The sequence below is a fragment of the Trachemys scripta genome, chromosome 9 (genome assembly GCF_013100865.1).
Source record: "Trachemys scripta elegans isolate TJP31775 chromosome 9, CAS_Tse_1.0, whole genome shotgun sequence".
NCBI lineage: Eukaryota > Metazoa > Chordata > Testudines > Emydidae > Trachemys > Trachemys scripta.
Window position 1 is genome coordinate 47,510,023 of NC_048306.1, and position 16,110 is coordinate 47,526,132.

The 16,110-nt window shown below is 48.3% G+C and overlaps 1 protein-coding gene across 1 annotated transcript in view; it reads left to right on the forward strand.

Moving 5' to 3' along the window:
* Positions 1-16,110, forward strand: part of CROCC2 (ciliary rootlet coiled-coil, rootletin family member 2) — a 177,731-nt gene that overhangs the window by 17,208 nt on the left and 144,413 nt on the right. The window contains exons 2-3 of the mRNA XM_034781674.1: positions 7,737-7,887; positions 8,716-8,861. Of these exons, the coding sequence (XP_034637565.1) occupies positions 7,737-7,887; positions 8,716-8,861 (297 nt within the window). The remainder of the gene's footprint in view (positions 1-7,736; positions 7,888-8,715; positions 8,862-16,110) is intronic.

Genomic DNA, 16,110 nt, shown 5'->3' on the forward strand with positions numbered 1-16,110 from the left:
TGAGGAGGAGACGCACAAGGCCACCCCCAAGTCCTCCTAGGTCAGGCAACCAACTTCAAAGGGAATCAAAAACCGTGGGTTTCCTTTCCTGGGCCTTCCACTGCTTGAAAGCCTGTTTGGCCGACAGGATGTGCTTGTTAATGTCCTGTGAGTTTTCCGGGACATAAGTACAACATTCATTCCCAATAAGGGCACACACTCCACCCTGGGAGGCTAAAACATAATTTAAGGCCTGTCTGTTTTTCAGGGACAGCAACCGGAGCTGGTATAGCTCTGAGTTAAGGCTTTTCTTTATGGCCAAGGTTTCATTGGTGAACTTGGTGAGAAACACAGAGAGCCTATGATAAAATTGTGTTAGCTGTTCCACCCCATAGGATGGGAGGAGGATCATACCCAACCTGTCTCCTTCCTTAATGGGCTCTGAGGTGGCATACAAAGATTTACGCTGCCTGGGGTGGCCAGGGGTTGTCCCTTAATGCATACTGGGATTCAATGGTACAGTTTTGTGACAAGGGGGTACCCGAGATATTTCTTCCCCTACTGAACCATCCCCAACAGATATCTGACCAATTTTGGGGGACCACCCTCCAGGGTAACCCTGCTGCGTGGTGCGGGATTTGGGAGCATACTCAGCAGTTAGAGAGGTTAAACTCTTGGGCAAAGCAAACCTTCAAGGACTCATATGTGTTTGTTTCCAAGTTAGTAGGGATCCCTTTCCATCCCACATGTGCCTGGGGGGAACGGGAGGTAACGAAAGGAATGTCCCTATGGCAAAGAGTACCACTGTGGCAGACCCTGGACCTGAACTCATGCTGGGCAGGTGACCCTAAGGCCTAACAATTACAATTCCCCAAATACCCACAAAATAACAATTACCAATAGTAGGCAGATTAAAAACAAAGAGGGACCAGGCCACCAGGTTAGGCCGGCCCTGTGAGAGTAAACACAACCAATGCTTAGAGTTTTGACAGGGAGTGCGCTGCGACTGTCCAAAGAGACCACAGGGCATTCCCAGCAGGCCTTATTGTCTTTTGAATAACAGTTTAAGGCTCAGGTCGTCGCTGGTAGTCCTTTTCCGTAGGCTGGCAGTCTACCGTTCAGGAGCGGGCACTGCCTTCAGACGGGAGTGATGAATCCAGTTCTTGTGTCCCTTGACCTTTGCTGCTGTGTGGGAGACCAGCAGGACGGTGTGGGGTCCCTTCCACTTCTCTTGGAGAAGCTAGTCCTTCCAGGTCCGAATGAGAACGGAATTGCCTGGCTGCAAGGAGTGGACAGGGGCATCCAGTGGGAGAGGCTGCAAATCTCTGGTATACCTGTGGAGAGAACAGAGAACAGCAGACAGAGAGCACATATACTGAGATAAAAAGCCACACCCCATTTCCCACTCCCCTGCCAGAACCAGTGTACCATTCATAGGCCACGCCCTTCCAAACATAATCTCGAAGGGATTGAGCCCTAACCTGCCCTTTGGGAGAGCGCGAATGCGGAGCAAAACAAGGGGTAAGGCATCAGGCCACTTAAGGGAAGCCTCTTGGCAGACCTTTGAGAGGTGCCGTTTAAGTGTCTGATTTGTGCGTTCCACTACTCCACTGGCCTGTGGTCGCCATGGAGTGTGGAGCTTCCAGTGGATTTGCAGGGCATCCGATATCTTCTGAACAACTTGGGATGTGAAGTGTGTTCCGTTGTCAGATTCCATCCACTGGGGGAGTCCAAAGCGGGGAATGATCGCCTTGACAAATTTCAGAGCCACCGTTTTGGCAGTGTTATGGCATGGGAAGGCTTCAGGCCATCCGCTGAATCGATCCACCAAGACGAAAAGGTATTTGAATCCTTGGGTCCAGGAGAACTCAGTAAAGTCTATTTGCCAAATCAGTCCTGGGCCTGGGGTAGGTTCCAGAGTGGCTGATGGCACTGACACTCCTGGTCGAGGGTTATTCTTTTGGCAGACTAGACATTCAGCCTGTACCTGGGAGGCCAGGGGTGTAAGAGCCTCCCTGCCAGCGTATAATTATTTGTTTCTTCACCAGGGTCAGTTCTTAATGTCTTTTGTAGTCAGGTTTCAGAGTAGCAGCCGTGTTAGTCTGTATCCGCAAAAAGAAGAACAGGAGTACTTGTGGCACCTTAGAGACTAACAAATTTAATAAATTTGTTAGTCTCTAAGGTGCCACAAGTACTCCTGTTCTTCTTTTTGTAGTCAGGAATTCCTGGACTTTGTGGTTTCAATGAAGCAAGTGTTCCTTCTTCTCTTTTCCTGAAACAGTGTGGTTCAGCATCATACAGGGGAGAGGTTACTAGCACATCACCCTGTCTTTAAATAGGCTTATCATCAGTCGGAGAGTCCTCCCGAGGTGGAGGGGTCTTTTTACAGTGAGAAGCATGGGTTCAGGTGGGCAGTCCTTGGTACTTCACAGCGGTGTTGGTGGTTAACAGGACTTGGGAAGGGCCTTTCCAGTGTGGAGCCAAAGCAGTTTTTCGTTGATGGACTTTACGTAGACTCAGTTTCCTTGTTTCAATGAATGGCAGGGCTGCTAGGGTCATTGGTTAGCACTTCTTTTATCTGTGAGAAAAGAAACCTAACACATTTCATTAATGCCTGGCAGTGTTTTGCAGATCTCATAGTTGCTTGGGCACATTCAGGCCCCCCTTTTCTTGGTTGTCAGCCAAGTCTTAGCTGTGAACAATGTCCTTGGATGGTGCCAGCATCTTATCTCTGGACTGAGCTTGCTAGCTATATTTTTTTCCTCAGTTAACTCGTTCTGTTCTTTTTCCTGCTCTCCTTCTTGGCTTCTTTTAACTTACAAAAGAAACTTCCACTCTTCACTCATACACCTTTTCCCAACAATGAATACATACACATTGCCATTATACACCCTTCCAGTAAAATAACTTCTATACAGAGCTTTGGAGCAACAAACCAGGACGAGCACATCCACTTTTGAGGAGTCCAACAAAGTTCAGGAGGCTCACAGTGGCTTTAAGGCAAGGGATGAGACCCACAGCAGCAATTAACAAGTCATCCACATATTGCAGGAGGAGGACCCTGTCCTCATTGTCCCACTCCTCCAAGTCTCTGACCAGGGCCTGGCCAAACAGAGTGGGGGAATTTTTAAATCCCTGGGCCAACACTGTCCAGCAAAGCTGCTTTTTAACCCTCCTTTTGTCCTCCCACTGACTCCACTCTGGGGCTTGCAAGGCTGAGGGCTCAATTGCAAGGGTCATTATCCAGGCATTCTCTGGAGGTAAGGTGAGGGTTATTTCATCTTGGGTGAAATGCAGGGTGGCTCCTAAGCGACAAAGCAGGTCCCGTCCCAATAGAGGCGTTGGACAATCAGGGAGGTAAACGAGTTTGTGAGATAGAGTTCTGTTTCCCAAAGCACATTCCGCTGGGGCATATACTGGGCACTTGGTTCCTTTCCCTGTGGCACCCACCACAGTGAGGGACTCTGACACAGGCAGCTGCAGGGGTTGGTTTACGGCGGTTCATGCAGCTCCAGAGTCTATTAAAAAGTTTATGTCCAAGTCTCCCACCCTCATGTTTACTCGGGGTTCCAGGGGCAGGATAGTCCGTCTCCCCTGACACTCCTATTCTTGATCCTCCGCTGCCATCATAGGGGTACCTTCCCTTTCAGGGCACTCATTTTTCCAATGTCCCTCCTTCTGGCATCTGGCACACTGGTTGCGACCCAGACGCCTTTCCTGTGAGCCAGGGCGCCCACGCCCTTTCATTCCCCGGCTCCTTCCACCTTCCTGGAATTTTCCCCTGCCACCGGCCTGTACTGCTGCGACCATCATTTTCGCTTGCCTCTTTTCCTTTTCTTTAGACACAACCTGATTACACTCCACCTCAGACAGCAGGGTCTGCATAAGGACATTACAATCATCCCAGTCAGGCTTATAGCTAGCCAGGCACCCTTCAAAGACCGAGATAAACTTGCTTGGGTTCGTAGAGAATTCCCCTGCCTGTTCTTTAAAGGCTGCTAGGTCCACCGGGTTAAAAGGCACATGGGTGTAAACCTGCATAGTAGTGGCCTGATTCCTATCTGAGCCATGTCTGGACACCACGGTCTCAGTGATCAACGGATAAAATTCCACTGAGGGGGCAATCTCTGGGAGCTGAGACACCTTGTCTTTATATGGTGGGGGTGTGATAGCTGAAGGGGACACTGGACCTGCCATTACAGCTGTGGGGGGGTTCTGGGGACTAACAATAGCTACTACCGAACCTGTCGGAATCAAATTACACTTTTGCAAAATATCTAACCTATCTCTTAGCAACATAAACAACTGTACATACATATGTTCATTCCATTTACCCGTTCGCTGACAAAACAGATGCAATTGAAGGATCGTGTTATAATTAAGTGATCCTTCTGGTGGCCACCTTTCCTGGTCCTCTAGCTGATATTGAGGCCAGTCTACTGTACAGAATCTTTTCAGTTTACTTTTAGTTATTGGATTTGCGCGAAACACTTTCCAATTCACCAGAATGCATTCCAAGGGTGTACACCTTGCCCTGCCTGCAGTACTCTGTCCCTGCCCCGTAGGGAGACACTGGGCGTCCCCGGGTCAAGACAGATAAAGTCCCCACTGGACTGTTCCTACCTTATCCAAGGGTCCGGTTCTGCACCGTCGCCCTATCCACGGGACCGGTTCCCCACCGTCGCCCGCAGCTGCTTCTCTACTACTCGAGCGCGTTGCACTGTTGTGCCCTCTGGGGTCGACCAAACCATGTCTTCGCCGAGGCCCCCGGTAAAGACACCGGTGCGCGCTGGGCGTCGGTCATTGCCGCAATCTGTCGACCTCCGAGAGGGGTCCGGGCAAGGCTAAATTTCAGCCTCGAGCCCCACGTTGGGCGCCAAAACTGTTGTCAGCACAGGGGTGCCCGAGGACAGCAACAGCGGGTTCGTTGCCCGGTGTGCTTCGCGTCAATAAACACACCAGGTGGAGAAGCAAACAAAGTTTATTTGGGATCCCAAAGCGGTGCTAGGAGACAGGCACGTCTCAGATCAAGCACACTAACAGGAACAGTTTTTCTTCTTTTATACATTTTGCAGGTAAGCCTCACCTCCCCCCTTTCCGCTCTAGCCCTCCCTTTCTCCCCCCCATTCCTCCCTCTACCCCTCCCGTCCCTGCTAATAGTTAAGTCATTCTTGGCAGCTATAAGCCTAGCTTGTTAGTAACTTCTTTAAACCGTTATCTTGTCCTTTTTCCCTTCAGCCAGAAACATGCAGGCCTCATTATTACTGCTTGAGCAGGGGGTTGCACACAGATAACTGGTTGCTTACATATTCCAATTGCACCTGGCTTTTGAGGTTGATTAGAGTTTAAACATGGAAGGATAGAGTTTGGTTCACTTAGGCCTAGTGCAGGAAGGCTTCATTGACGCTTAGTGGCCTTCCACCCTCCCGAGTTACCTAGGGTGATGCCTAGTGATGTCAACAATAGGATCTCTTGAATTGGAAACGGGAATGCCTCACGAATCTCCTCAGGAGCCTGAGACTCTGACAGCCTGTCTGGCTTGCTGAGAGAAGGAATCTGAGCAGAGACACAATGTTAACTACCCTTTAATGTTTATAAAACTGTCCAAATTTCCCATGTTTAATATATAGGCCTTAATTCTGCAAGTCTTCCCATGATGGTCCAGCACCACCACCACCAGTAGAGGCAGATTGTGATCTTGAGCAATCCATAGTCCCCTGCACTGAGCGGCTCTGAGGCCTAGTCTTCACTGCTCCAAAAGGTTTATTTTACCTCAGGGTAACTAAGGTGCTTGAGCTGTCCTGAGGTTAAAAAACAAACAAACACACCACACAGTGAAGACCAGGCATTGTAGTTTTACTGTGGAGTAAACCAGGCAAGTTCAACCCCAGGCAGGGTTTTTCCTGCCCTGCAAAAATGTAAGATATCAAAATAATTTCCCATCCCAAATCAGTACAAAAAATAGAAGTCTTGAAAAATGTTGTGAATTGAAAATCTGTTAAAAGTTGGTTTGGCTCAGTCAAAATATTTTGCTTTAATAATTTAGAAATGTTTTATTTCGATTTTTGAAATTATAGTAAAATTTTTTTTTACTATAATTACCTTAAATTTTGAAACAAAAATACATTTTGAACAGTAAAACTGGAATTTTCCATTTTGAACATGTCACAAACTATTTTAACAATTCCAAAACCTCCCCCCCTCCAAAAACACCTTTTGAGCAGAAAAATTTGTTGAAACTGAGCCTTTCCTGCCAAAAGTTTTGGTTTTGATTAATCAGCATTTTATTAAACCCCTCCCCTCCCCCCCCCACCAAAAGTTTTTGTTGGAAGATTCCCAACCACCTCTAGTATTTTTTTTTACCTCCGGGTAACTAATGGTGGGAACTAGCCTAAGGGAAAACACAGTGAAAACCAGGCCTTTCAGTTTTACCATGAGGTAACTCACCGAGGTTAGCCCTATACCCTTTTGTCTGGGGTTGACCTTGCCTATTTTACCTCATGGTACAACTAAAGGGCATGGTCTTCACTGGGCTTTTTCCCTCAGGATGGCTCACATGCATTAGTTAACCAAGGTGTGTGTTTACCTCAGGGTAACAGTGAAGACAAGAGTTGAGGCCTGGTCTACACTTAAAAATTAGATTGACCCAGCCACTTTGCTCAGGGCCGTGAAAAATTTTACACCCTGAGCATCGTAGTTAGGTTGGCCTAACACTCCAATGTAGACGCAGCAAGGTCAATGGAAGGCTACTCCTCTCAGCCCTTCTCTAATTGGCTGCCTCTTATGCAGCCTCCCTAGGGCTCTATTAACCCCTTAGAACCCAGTGTGGGGCAGCCGCCCCATCATAGGCTGTAACAGATGACCCAAACCACAGTGGTATAGGAGTGCTCCTAGAGCTCTCCCTGGGGCAGTGCAGCTACACCCTCCGCCAGCCCAGGGCTGTGTCTGAAATGCACCGTCTTGATGTAAACAGGTCGCCCCACTGATCTCAGCATGAGAATGGTAGAAACGATCTTGTAGGCCTTACTGCTGACAGGCCGGAGGGACTAGGTAGTCACGCAGCAGTGCTTTTGCCAGTGCAGCGTTGGGGTCCCCTGCCTTCCCTGTCCTGCCCAGCCCTTTTACATTGCCCCTGTATGCACAGCACTTGGCCCCTTCACTGGGCAGCATCACTTCAATCGAGCTTTAGGCTCTGATATTGTGCGACTTGCTTTGACTAGAAATCCTTTGCTGGGCCAGTGATCACAGACCCCTCCAGTTCCCAGGTGGAATGAAGGATGTGCATCTATGGGAGAGAGGAATCCAGGCCAGTGTTACACCCATTAGAGCCTTCGGCCTCTGATGGCCATTGCTGCAGGAGAAAGAGTGCCTCTAAAGGAGGACTCCTCCTCTCCAGAGTTGTCCTGGGCCAGGGGGGTGGCTGGGCCATGCCAGAACTGCAAAGGTTCGTGGCCTCTGCTGCTGCTGCTCCGGGCAGTGTAAGGCAAAGGCCCCCTTAAAGGGGCAGACCTGCAATGGAAGGGGGCAGCTTGGCTGGAGTCACCCTGAAATTGTAGCCCCCACTAAAGAGCTGCCTATGTGGACAGCTGAGGGTGTGGGATGGGGTATGCGTGTTTCTCAGCCAGGGTATGCTAGCATCCATTGACAGTGTGATGGGCTCTGCCAGCCCCCTGCACTCTGGTTTGGTTAATGTCTACTCACGTGTATGATTGCCTGACCAGGAACCAGCCAAAGGGTAACATCCACCTATGTTTCAGAAACTAGAGGACACGGTCCTGAGCCCAGAAGCCAGCAAGGAGGATAAGACATTGACTGTGCGGGGAGAGGGGAACCGAGCCACGCCCACCCCAGTTCCTGCCAGGATTCGGCAGATCATCACTGAGAGCCTGGCCGAAAAGTCATCCCAAGGTACAGGATGGGCATGAGCTCTTCTGGGCCAGGGGAGGGGCCATGGGGGTGCCCAAGAAGCATCCATCTTAGCTCTGAGAAGGCCTACAGGGAAGTCAGCACTGCAGTGGGGAATGGATTGAGTGAACAATGGGGCTGGTGGGGTAGGAGGGATTGTTAAGGGGTCCATTCAGCTAGCTGGAATAATCTGGGTATTTTTAAATGATCCAAACCTGCCCCTTGGATCCTGCAGAGAAATGCTTTAAATGTTAAATAATTTAACAGAATTCAACTCTCACTATCCCAGGTTAGAGTAACCAGCCAGTTTATTCTGAGTGTGTGGAAAAAATGAGGGAAGTGTTTTTAGGTGGTTTGCAGCAGGGCTGGGAGAGTCACAGGATCAACTTTGTACCTGATTGTCAGCAACACTGTACACAGGAGAGTGACAGCAAATAGTAAAAAGGGAGCAGGTATCAATCACCATTATAATATGTATATACTGTCGCATGTAGGGGCCACCCAGGTGAGATCAGAGCTCCACTGAGGTAGGTGCTGTACATTTAGTTCCTGCTTCAAAGAGTTTACAATCTAAATAGACAAAGGAAGGATTATTCCCATTTTCCAGGAGAGAAACTGAGGCCCAGAGAGATTAAATAATTCACCCAAGGGCACGCGTGCATTCTGTGGCAGAGCTGGACATTGACCCCAGATGTTCTGATTCCCAGTTCAGTAGCTTAATCACAAGGTCATTCTTCCTGCCCGAAGGCTGATGCCACAGCTAGCTCTTCACGTGGCCTGCTTGGTTGGGACCTCCTCACACCACTAATCCACATTTCTTGTTCCTTCCAGCTCTGTGGGAAACAACCTCTTCACTCAATATGCAGGAAGAAAACCGTATGCTGCAAAAGGAGCTCTCACGCCTTGAGGACCTGCTGGCACACACCCGGGCAGAGAAGGATGAGCTGGCGAGCAAGCATCATGCCATCAGTGAGAGGGTGAGTGCTGGGCTTAAATCCATCTGAATCCCTTTGGGTGTGGAACAATCTCTGTCAGGCTGGCCAGCTGGTTTCTGGGGTGGATGCCCCATCTTTACATGGCATTTCATGAGTGCTGATGGGCAGCCACTGAGAAACAAATAGGAGGGAGGCGTGGAATTCATCGTGGGTATGCATAACATTGGGGCAGATCGTGAGCTGGCGTGAATCAGAAGCCACACTGAGGTCACACCCAGCTCTTACATTTAAACTACCCATTGGCCACACCTCCTGTGAAGCCTCCGGCTGGATGATTTCTCCCCAGTTCTTTCAGTGCGTGATGATCAGTCAGTTTATGTCCATGGATGTAGGCACCCGGCTCTCAGACTGAATTGGCACAGTAACTCTAACTGCAGCTGTCACGGGGAGAAAAAACTCAGGACAAAAATCTGTGCACTTGGCCTGATTTCCTGAGACTAGTTTTTCTAGCTCTGCAAGGAAATGTATCATCTCCCTTATCCTGGCAGAAAGGTATTCTGTAACCCTGAGGCAGTCACTCCTCCCTGCGGAGGCAGCAAGTATAGCTGCTGCTGAAGATGAGAAAAACTCTTGGATAGATCAGGGAGTGATTTTTTTAGGGCTTTTGGTGTTCTGGAAGTGCAATCAGAATAAGACGATCAGCAGGAGTGGCCTTTTATCTGAGACCTCAGCACTGACATTCACAGAATGGTAGAACTTTAGGCCAGAAGGAACCACTGTGGTCAGCTCGTCCCCTGCGGGGGGAGGGGGAACATTGTCTGGGCAGTTAGACTCATTCAGTACCCCTGGGTTATCATCACTGGCCTGAGGGCTGTGTCCCCCCTATGGGTGAGGCTGATGAAACTATCTGATCCCTTGTGTTAGTCTAGCACAGAAGTCAAGCACATATTCCCTGTCACTCATTAGGACTGAGGTGTATTAGCCAAGCCATGTGGAGACCTACGCCTGGAATCAGGAGAGGCATTCCACCTTTGGGTGGAGAATCATTGGCAGAGAACTGTGTGGGAGCAGCTAGCAGAGGGCTTGCCTGCATTATGCCTGTCTCCAGCTAGTGTTATCAGCCTCTTGTTTTCATTAGCACTGCACATAAATCTTTAAGCAAGAATTTTAAAAAGATGATTTATAATAGGCCCAATTCTCTGGCCCCAACTCTGCCAATAGCCCTGCTAACTCACAGTGTTCTCCATGAATCTCAAGGAGTCAGGAGTGTCAAGCTGTCCTGCAGCGACTTAAGACCGTGAGTGCCAGCCTCAAGGAAGACTGTTAAGAACCAGGGCACAAACCCCAAATTGGTGCTGAGTTCTGTGCTTAAATTTCACCAACCAATTATGTGTAAACTCCTCAGGCACTATAGCAGCCTTAATGTAGAGTGACAGACAGTTCTCTTGGCTACTCCAATCTGTCTAGCCACCCAGGTGGTATAAGGTCCCTTATACCCAGGATCAGAGGGAAGCTCCTCTCATTGATTGGTAACTGGTTAAAAGATAGGAAACAAATGGTAGGAATAAATGGTCAGTTTTCAGAATGGAGAGAAGTAAATAGTGATTCCCCCAGATGTCTGTACTGGGACCAGTCCTATTCAACATATTTATAAATGATCTGGAAAAAGGGGTAAACAGTGAGGAGGCAAAATTTGTAGATGATACAAAACTACTCAAGATAGTTAAGTCCCAGGCAGACTGCGAAGAACTACAAAAGGATCTCTCAAAACTAGGTGACTGGGCAACAAAATGGCAGATGAAATTCAGTGTTGATAAATGCAAAGTAAAACATCCACTCAATGTGCAGCGGCAGTCAAAAAAGCAAACAGAATGTTGGGCATCATTAAGAAAGGGATAGATAATAAGACAGAAAATATCATATTGCCTCTATATAAATCCATGGTATGCCCACATCTTCAATACTGTGTGCAGATGTGGTCACCCCATCTCAAAAAAGATATATTGGAATTGGAAAAGGTTCAGAAAAGGGCAACAAAAATGATTAGGGGTATGGAATGGCTGCCGTATGAAGAGAGTTTAATAAGACTGGGACTTTTCAGCTTGGAAAAAAGACGACTAAAGGGGGATATGATAGAGGTCTATCAGATCATGTCTGGTGGGAGAAAGTAAATAAGGAAGTGTTATTTACTCCTCATAACACAAAAACTAGGGGTCACCAAATGAAATTAATTGGCAACAGGTTTAAAACAAACAAAAGGAAGTATTTCTTCACACAACGTACAATCAACCTGTGGAACTCTTTGCCAGACGATGTTGTGAAGGCCAAGACTATAACAGGGTTCAAAAAAAACCTAGATAAATTCATGGAGGATAGGTTCATTGATGGCTATTAGTCAGGATGGGCAGGAATGGTGTCTGTAGCCTCTGTTTGCCCGAAGCTGGGAATGAGCGACAGGGCATGGATCAATTGATGATTACCTGTTCTGTTCATTCCCGCTGAGGCACCTGGCACTGGCCACTGTCAGAAGACAGGCTACTGGGCTAAATGGACCTTTGGTCTGACCCAGTATGGCCGTTCTTATGTTCTAATATTAAGGTTACTCCCAGTCCCAAAGCACCAGTCACTTACCCTGGTCAATTGCACTTCAGATCTCACACCGAAGGCAACACTTGTAGCCAGTCCTGTAATAAACTATCTACAGATTTATTAAGTAGGAAAAGGAAATAGAGTTATTTACAAGGTTAAAGCAGGCACACACACAAATGAGTTCCAGTCTGAAGTTTCAAAAAGTAACAGACACTTCTATAATAACCAAGCTCTATATGTCCTTTAGGGCTGATCCACTTTGGATCTTTTGCTTATGCCTAGTAATTCTTGTCCCTCAGAGTCCAAGCAGCATAAAGATACAGTTCCTCCTTGTTAGGGGGATTTATTCCGTTACCCAAAGGTGATGCAGGGGGGCATGCAGGGGCATGTAGCCCTCTCCCCCCACCCGATTTCTATGAGTGCTGAGCTGCCTTTGCAGGGCTTGTTATGCTCAGCCTGCTGGGGGGAAAGGAGGCTCTGTGCTTCTCATGCTGCCCCCCTCCCGGCATGTTTCCATCTCACTTGGCTCCTCTCCCTGGCAGCTGCACCCAGGCAGGGAGCAGAGAGGGCAGGACAGAGCTGCTTCTCCTGCAGGGTGAGGGTGGCCGCTCCAGGTTGCTGCCTCTGTGCAGCTGCCTGCAAGAGTCTGGCTGGGGAGGCGGCAGCAGCCCAAGTGGCAGGTAACCTTGGCAGGGAGAAAATGGCAGCCCTGGGCTAGGTGCAGGGGGTGAGGTCACTGGGGAAGGCACTGGGAGCAGGTTCCCTCTGCTCAGCTTCAGTTAGGGGCATTGCCCACATCCCTCCCCCTGCTGAGATGTCCCCGAGGATACAGGAGCTCCAGGGAGAAGCTTTGTTGCTGTGAGTCCCCTCCACCCAGGGCTGGGGCTGGCCCAGAGGCATGTGCTCCCTGCTCCTGAGGCCCCAGCTCCCTAGGATCTGGCAGGATTGGCTGCTCTGGCCCAGGGAAGTGGGGCTGAAAGTTTCCTGCACCCTGAGTCAACATGTGGGGTGGTCACATTCTCTTCCCCCCCAAAACTTTAAATTGTGGCCCCCATTCTCAGTTACATGTATCCTATGCCCTTACTCACTTCTGCTTTGAGCTGCAAACTCAGCTGGTGGGAGAAATTCACTTGCAAGACTCATCTTCATGGTTGGAGAGAGAGTAAAGAACAAAGTCTTTTGTCCTCTTTAATGCTCCACTCTAGTCTGTCTGATGTCAATGGGCCTTTGTTCTCTGCCAGGACATAACACCTTCTGTTGGAGACCAGCACTTTACACTCATAAGTGTCTCTCTCCTGTCTGGTGATTTACACAGTCACAGAGGCTTACAGTGCAAACACTCAAATATTACCTTATAACACAGGATACAGATGCTAGAAGTGAAATGAATGCATGCAGTCATTCACCAGCAGTCCATAAAGTCTAAATACTAAATACATTCTTATCATTCTAGCCCCTGTTTTAACCATACCAACACTCAGGTGAGCCAGACTGATTCCAGCTTGGTATTTGTCAGTGTCCAATTGAGACAGGGGGACCTTGGCATGAGTTGGCACCTGGTCTGCCAGCATCACATATAAAGGGCCCAATTCTCTGCCCCAACTCTGCAAGAAGCCCAGCTAACTCATGGTGTTATATGTGAATATCAAGAAGTCATGGGACTTCTCCCAACATCCACCACCAACAGATCAAATCTAAATTCACAGAAGGCAAAAATGCTTCTTTCCCATCGCCTGTTCTATGTGTGCTAATACTGTAAAGGTCTCCGTCCATATGGGAGCCTGGTCCCTGGGGTGAGGCAGGAATCCTCCTGGCCTGCAGAGGGTAGTGTCATCAAAGGAGGAAGGATGTTTATAACAAGGTTCAGCGGATATAGAAACCAAGAGAACCTTATAATTGGGTTACTGTGCCTTGTGAGTCAGACTCAGCACTGCAAAGTACACTGCACGCAGACGAGATCAGATCTGTATCGCACAGCTGAGGAAGACACATACAGATATTCAAGGGGACCTGTAGCATTGTGAAAACAAATTTAAGGATGAGTGTGTGGCTATTTCCTACTAGACCAGGATTGTGTCCTTCCACTCCTCCATCTGTTTGTCTAGCTGTAGCCACGTGTTGTTTCTTAGGCTATGTCTACACTAGAGACCTTACAATGGCACAGCTGTACCACTGGCAGCTGCTCTGCTGTAAGGTCTCCTCTGTAGCCGCTCTATGCCGGCGGGAGAGAATTCTCTCACTGGCATAATTAAATCACCCCAACAAGCGGCGGTAGCCCTGTGGGCAGGAGAGCGTCTCCCACCAACATAGTGCTGTCCACACCAGTGCTTCTGTTGACGAAACTTAAGTGAGTCAGGAGGGTGTTTTTTCATACCCCCGAGTGATAAGTTTTACTGACAAAAGTGCTACTATAGACATAGCCTTAGACATACTTAACTTGTCAGCTTTTTGGGACAGGGTCTGTCTTTTTGTTCCTTGCTTGTAGAGCACCTTGCATTGGGGGACCTGGGTGTTACAACAAACAACAACAACAAATGTATAAATCATCAGCTCCTCAGTGTCTGTACAGCAACATGCACGTGCAAGGCACTAATAAATAGGAGACACTGCAAAAACTGTCTGCACTACAGGGTTGGTTCGTACAGCCCCTAACTCTGCTCCCTTCCACCCACACAAACGTGTCACCCGTTTTGTGGTGCTTTCAGCCCAGACTAGCCAGCCTGGCTGGGTTATTTGTTAGAGCCCTGTCAGGGTTCCTTCCCCACTCTGAACTCTGGGGTACAGATGTGGGGACCCACATGAAAGACCCCCCTAAGCTTATTTTTACCAGCTTAGGTTAAAAACTTTCCCAAGGCACAAATTCCACCTTGCCTTGAACAGTATGCTGCCACCACCAAGTGATTTAAACAAAAAAATCAGGGAAAGGAACACTTACAGGGGTGGCTCTAGCTTTTTTGCCACCCCAAGCACAGCAGGCAGGCTGCCTTCAGCGGCACACCTGCGGGAGGTCCCCGGTCCCGCAGATTCGGCAGGACCGGCGGACCTCATGCAGGCAAGCCGCCGAAGGCAGCCTGACTGCTGCCCTCGCAGGGACCAGCAGGGTGCCCTCCGTGGTTTGCTGCCCCAAGCACACACTTGGAGCTCTGGTGCCTGGAGCCGCTGCTGACCACTTGGAGTCCTATTCCCTCCAAAGTATTCCCCCAAGCCCTGCACCCCCCTTTCCTGGGGAAGGCTTGAGAATAATATCCTCACCAATTAGTACAGGTGAACACAGACCCAAACCCTTGGATATTAAGAACAATGAAACATCAATTGGATTCTTAAAAGAAGAATTTTAATTAAAGAAAGGGTAAAAGAATCACCTCTGTAAAATCAGGATGGTAAGTACTTTACAGAATAACAAAAGACTCAAAAATGCAGAGGATTTCCCCTCTAGGCAAAAACAGGGATAAACCTCCCTCTTAGCACAGGGAAAATTCACAAGCTAAAACAAAAGGTAATCTAACGCATTTCTTTGCTATTACTTACTATTTTTGCAAGACTAGATGCTTAGTTCAGATATGGCTTAGGGAGATGTATTTTCCCTGCCCTGTTTCCTTGTTGACTCCAGGAGACTCAGACAAAAAACCTTCCCCCACAGATTTGAAAGTATCTTCTCCTCTTATTGGTCCTTTTGGTCAGGTGGCACCCAGGTTATCTGAGTTTCTTAACCCTTTACAGGTAAAAGAAGAATTAACCCTTTACAGGGTGAACAGGGATTTTATGCTACCCTTAGCTGTATGTTTATGACAAGCCCATATGCTGTTTTCACTCGGGCGGATAGCCACCCACTTTGTAGCGAGGACGCAGGCTAAATCCTTCAGAGTGCTGATAGTCCTTCAGTGCCTTCCCACAATATGGGGAAGTAGAAGTGGGTGGCAACCTAGGTAGCAGTGACCATGAGATGGTTGAGTTCAGGATCCTGACAAAAGGAAGAAAGGAAAGTAGCAAAATACGGACCCTGGACTTCAGAAAAGCAGACGGACTCCCTTACAGAACTGATGGGCAGGATACCCTGGGAGACTAATATGAGGGGGCAAGGAGTCCAGGAGAGCTGGCTGTATTTTAAAGAGGCCTTATTGAGGGCGCAGGAACAAACCATCCCAAAATGAAGAAAGAATAGCAAATATGGCAGGCGACCAGCTTGGCTTAACAGTGAAATCTTCGGTGAGCTTAAACTCAAAAAGGAAGCCTACAAGAAGTGGAAATTTGAACAGGTGTCTAGGGAGGAATATAAAAATATTACTAGAGCATGCAGGGGTCTAATCAGGAAGGCCAAGGCACAATTGGAGTTGAGCTAGCAAGGGATGTGAAGGGTAACAAGAAGGGTTTCTATAGGTATGTTAGCAACAAGAAGATCAGGGAAAGTGTGGGACCATTACTGAGAGGCAACATAGTGACAGATGATGTGGAAAAAGCTGAAGTACTCCATGCTTTTTTTGCCTCAGTCTTCACAGACAAGATCAGCTCCCAGACTGCTGCACTGGACCACACAGTGTGGGGAGGAGGTGAGCAGCCCTCAGTGGTGAAAGAACAGGTTAAGGACTATTTAGAAAAGCTGGATGTGCACAAGTCCATGGGTCCAGATCTAATGCATCCAAGGGTGCTGAGGGAGTTGGCTGACGTGATTGCAGAGCCATTGGCTATTATCTTTGAAAACTCA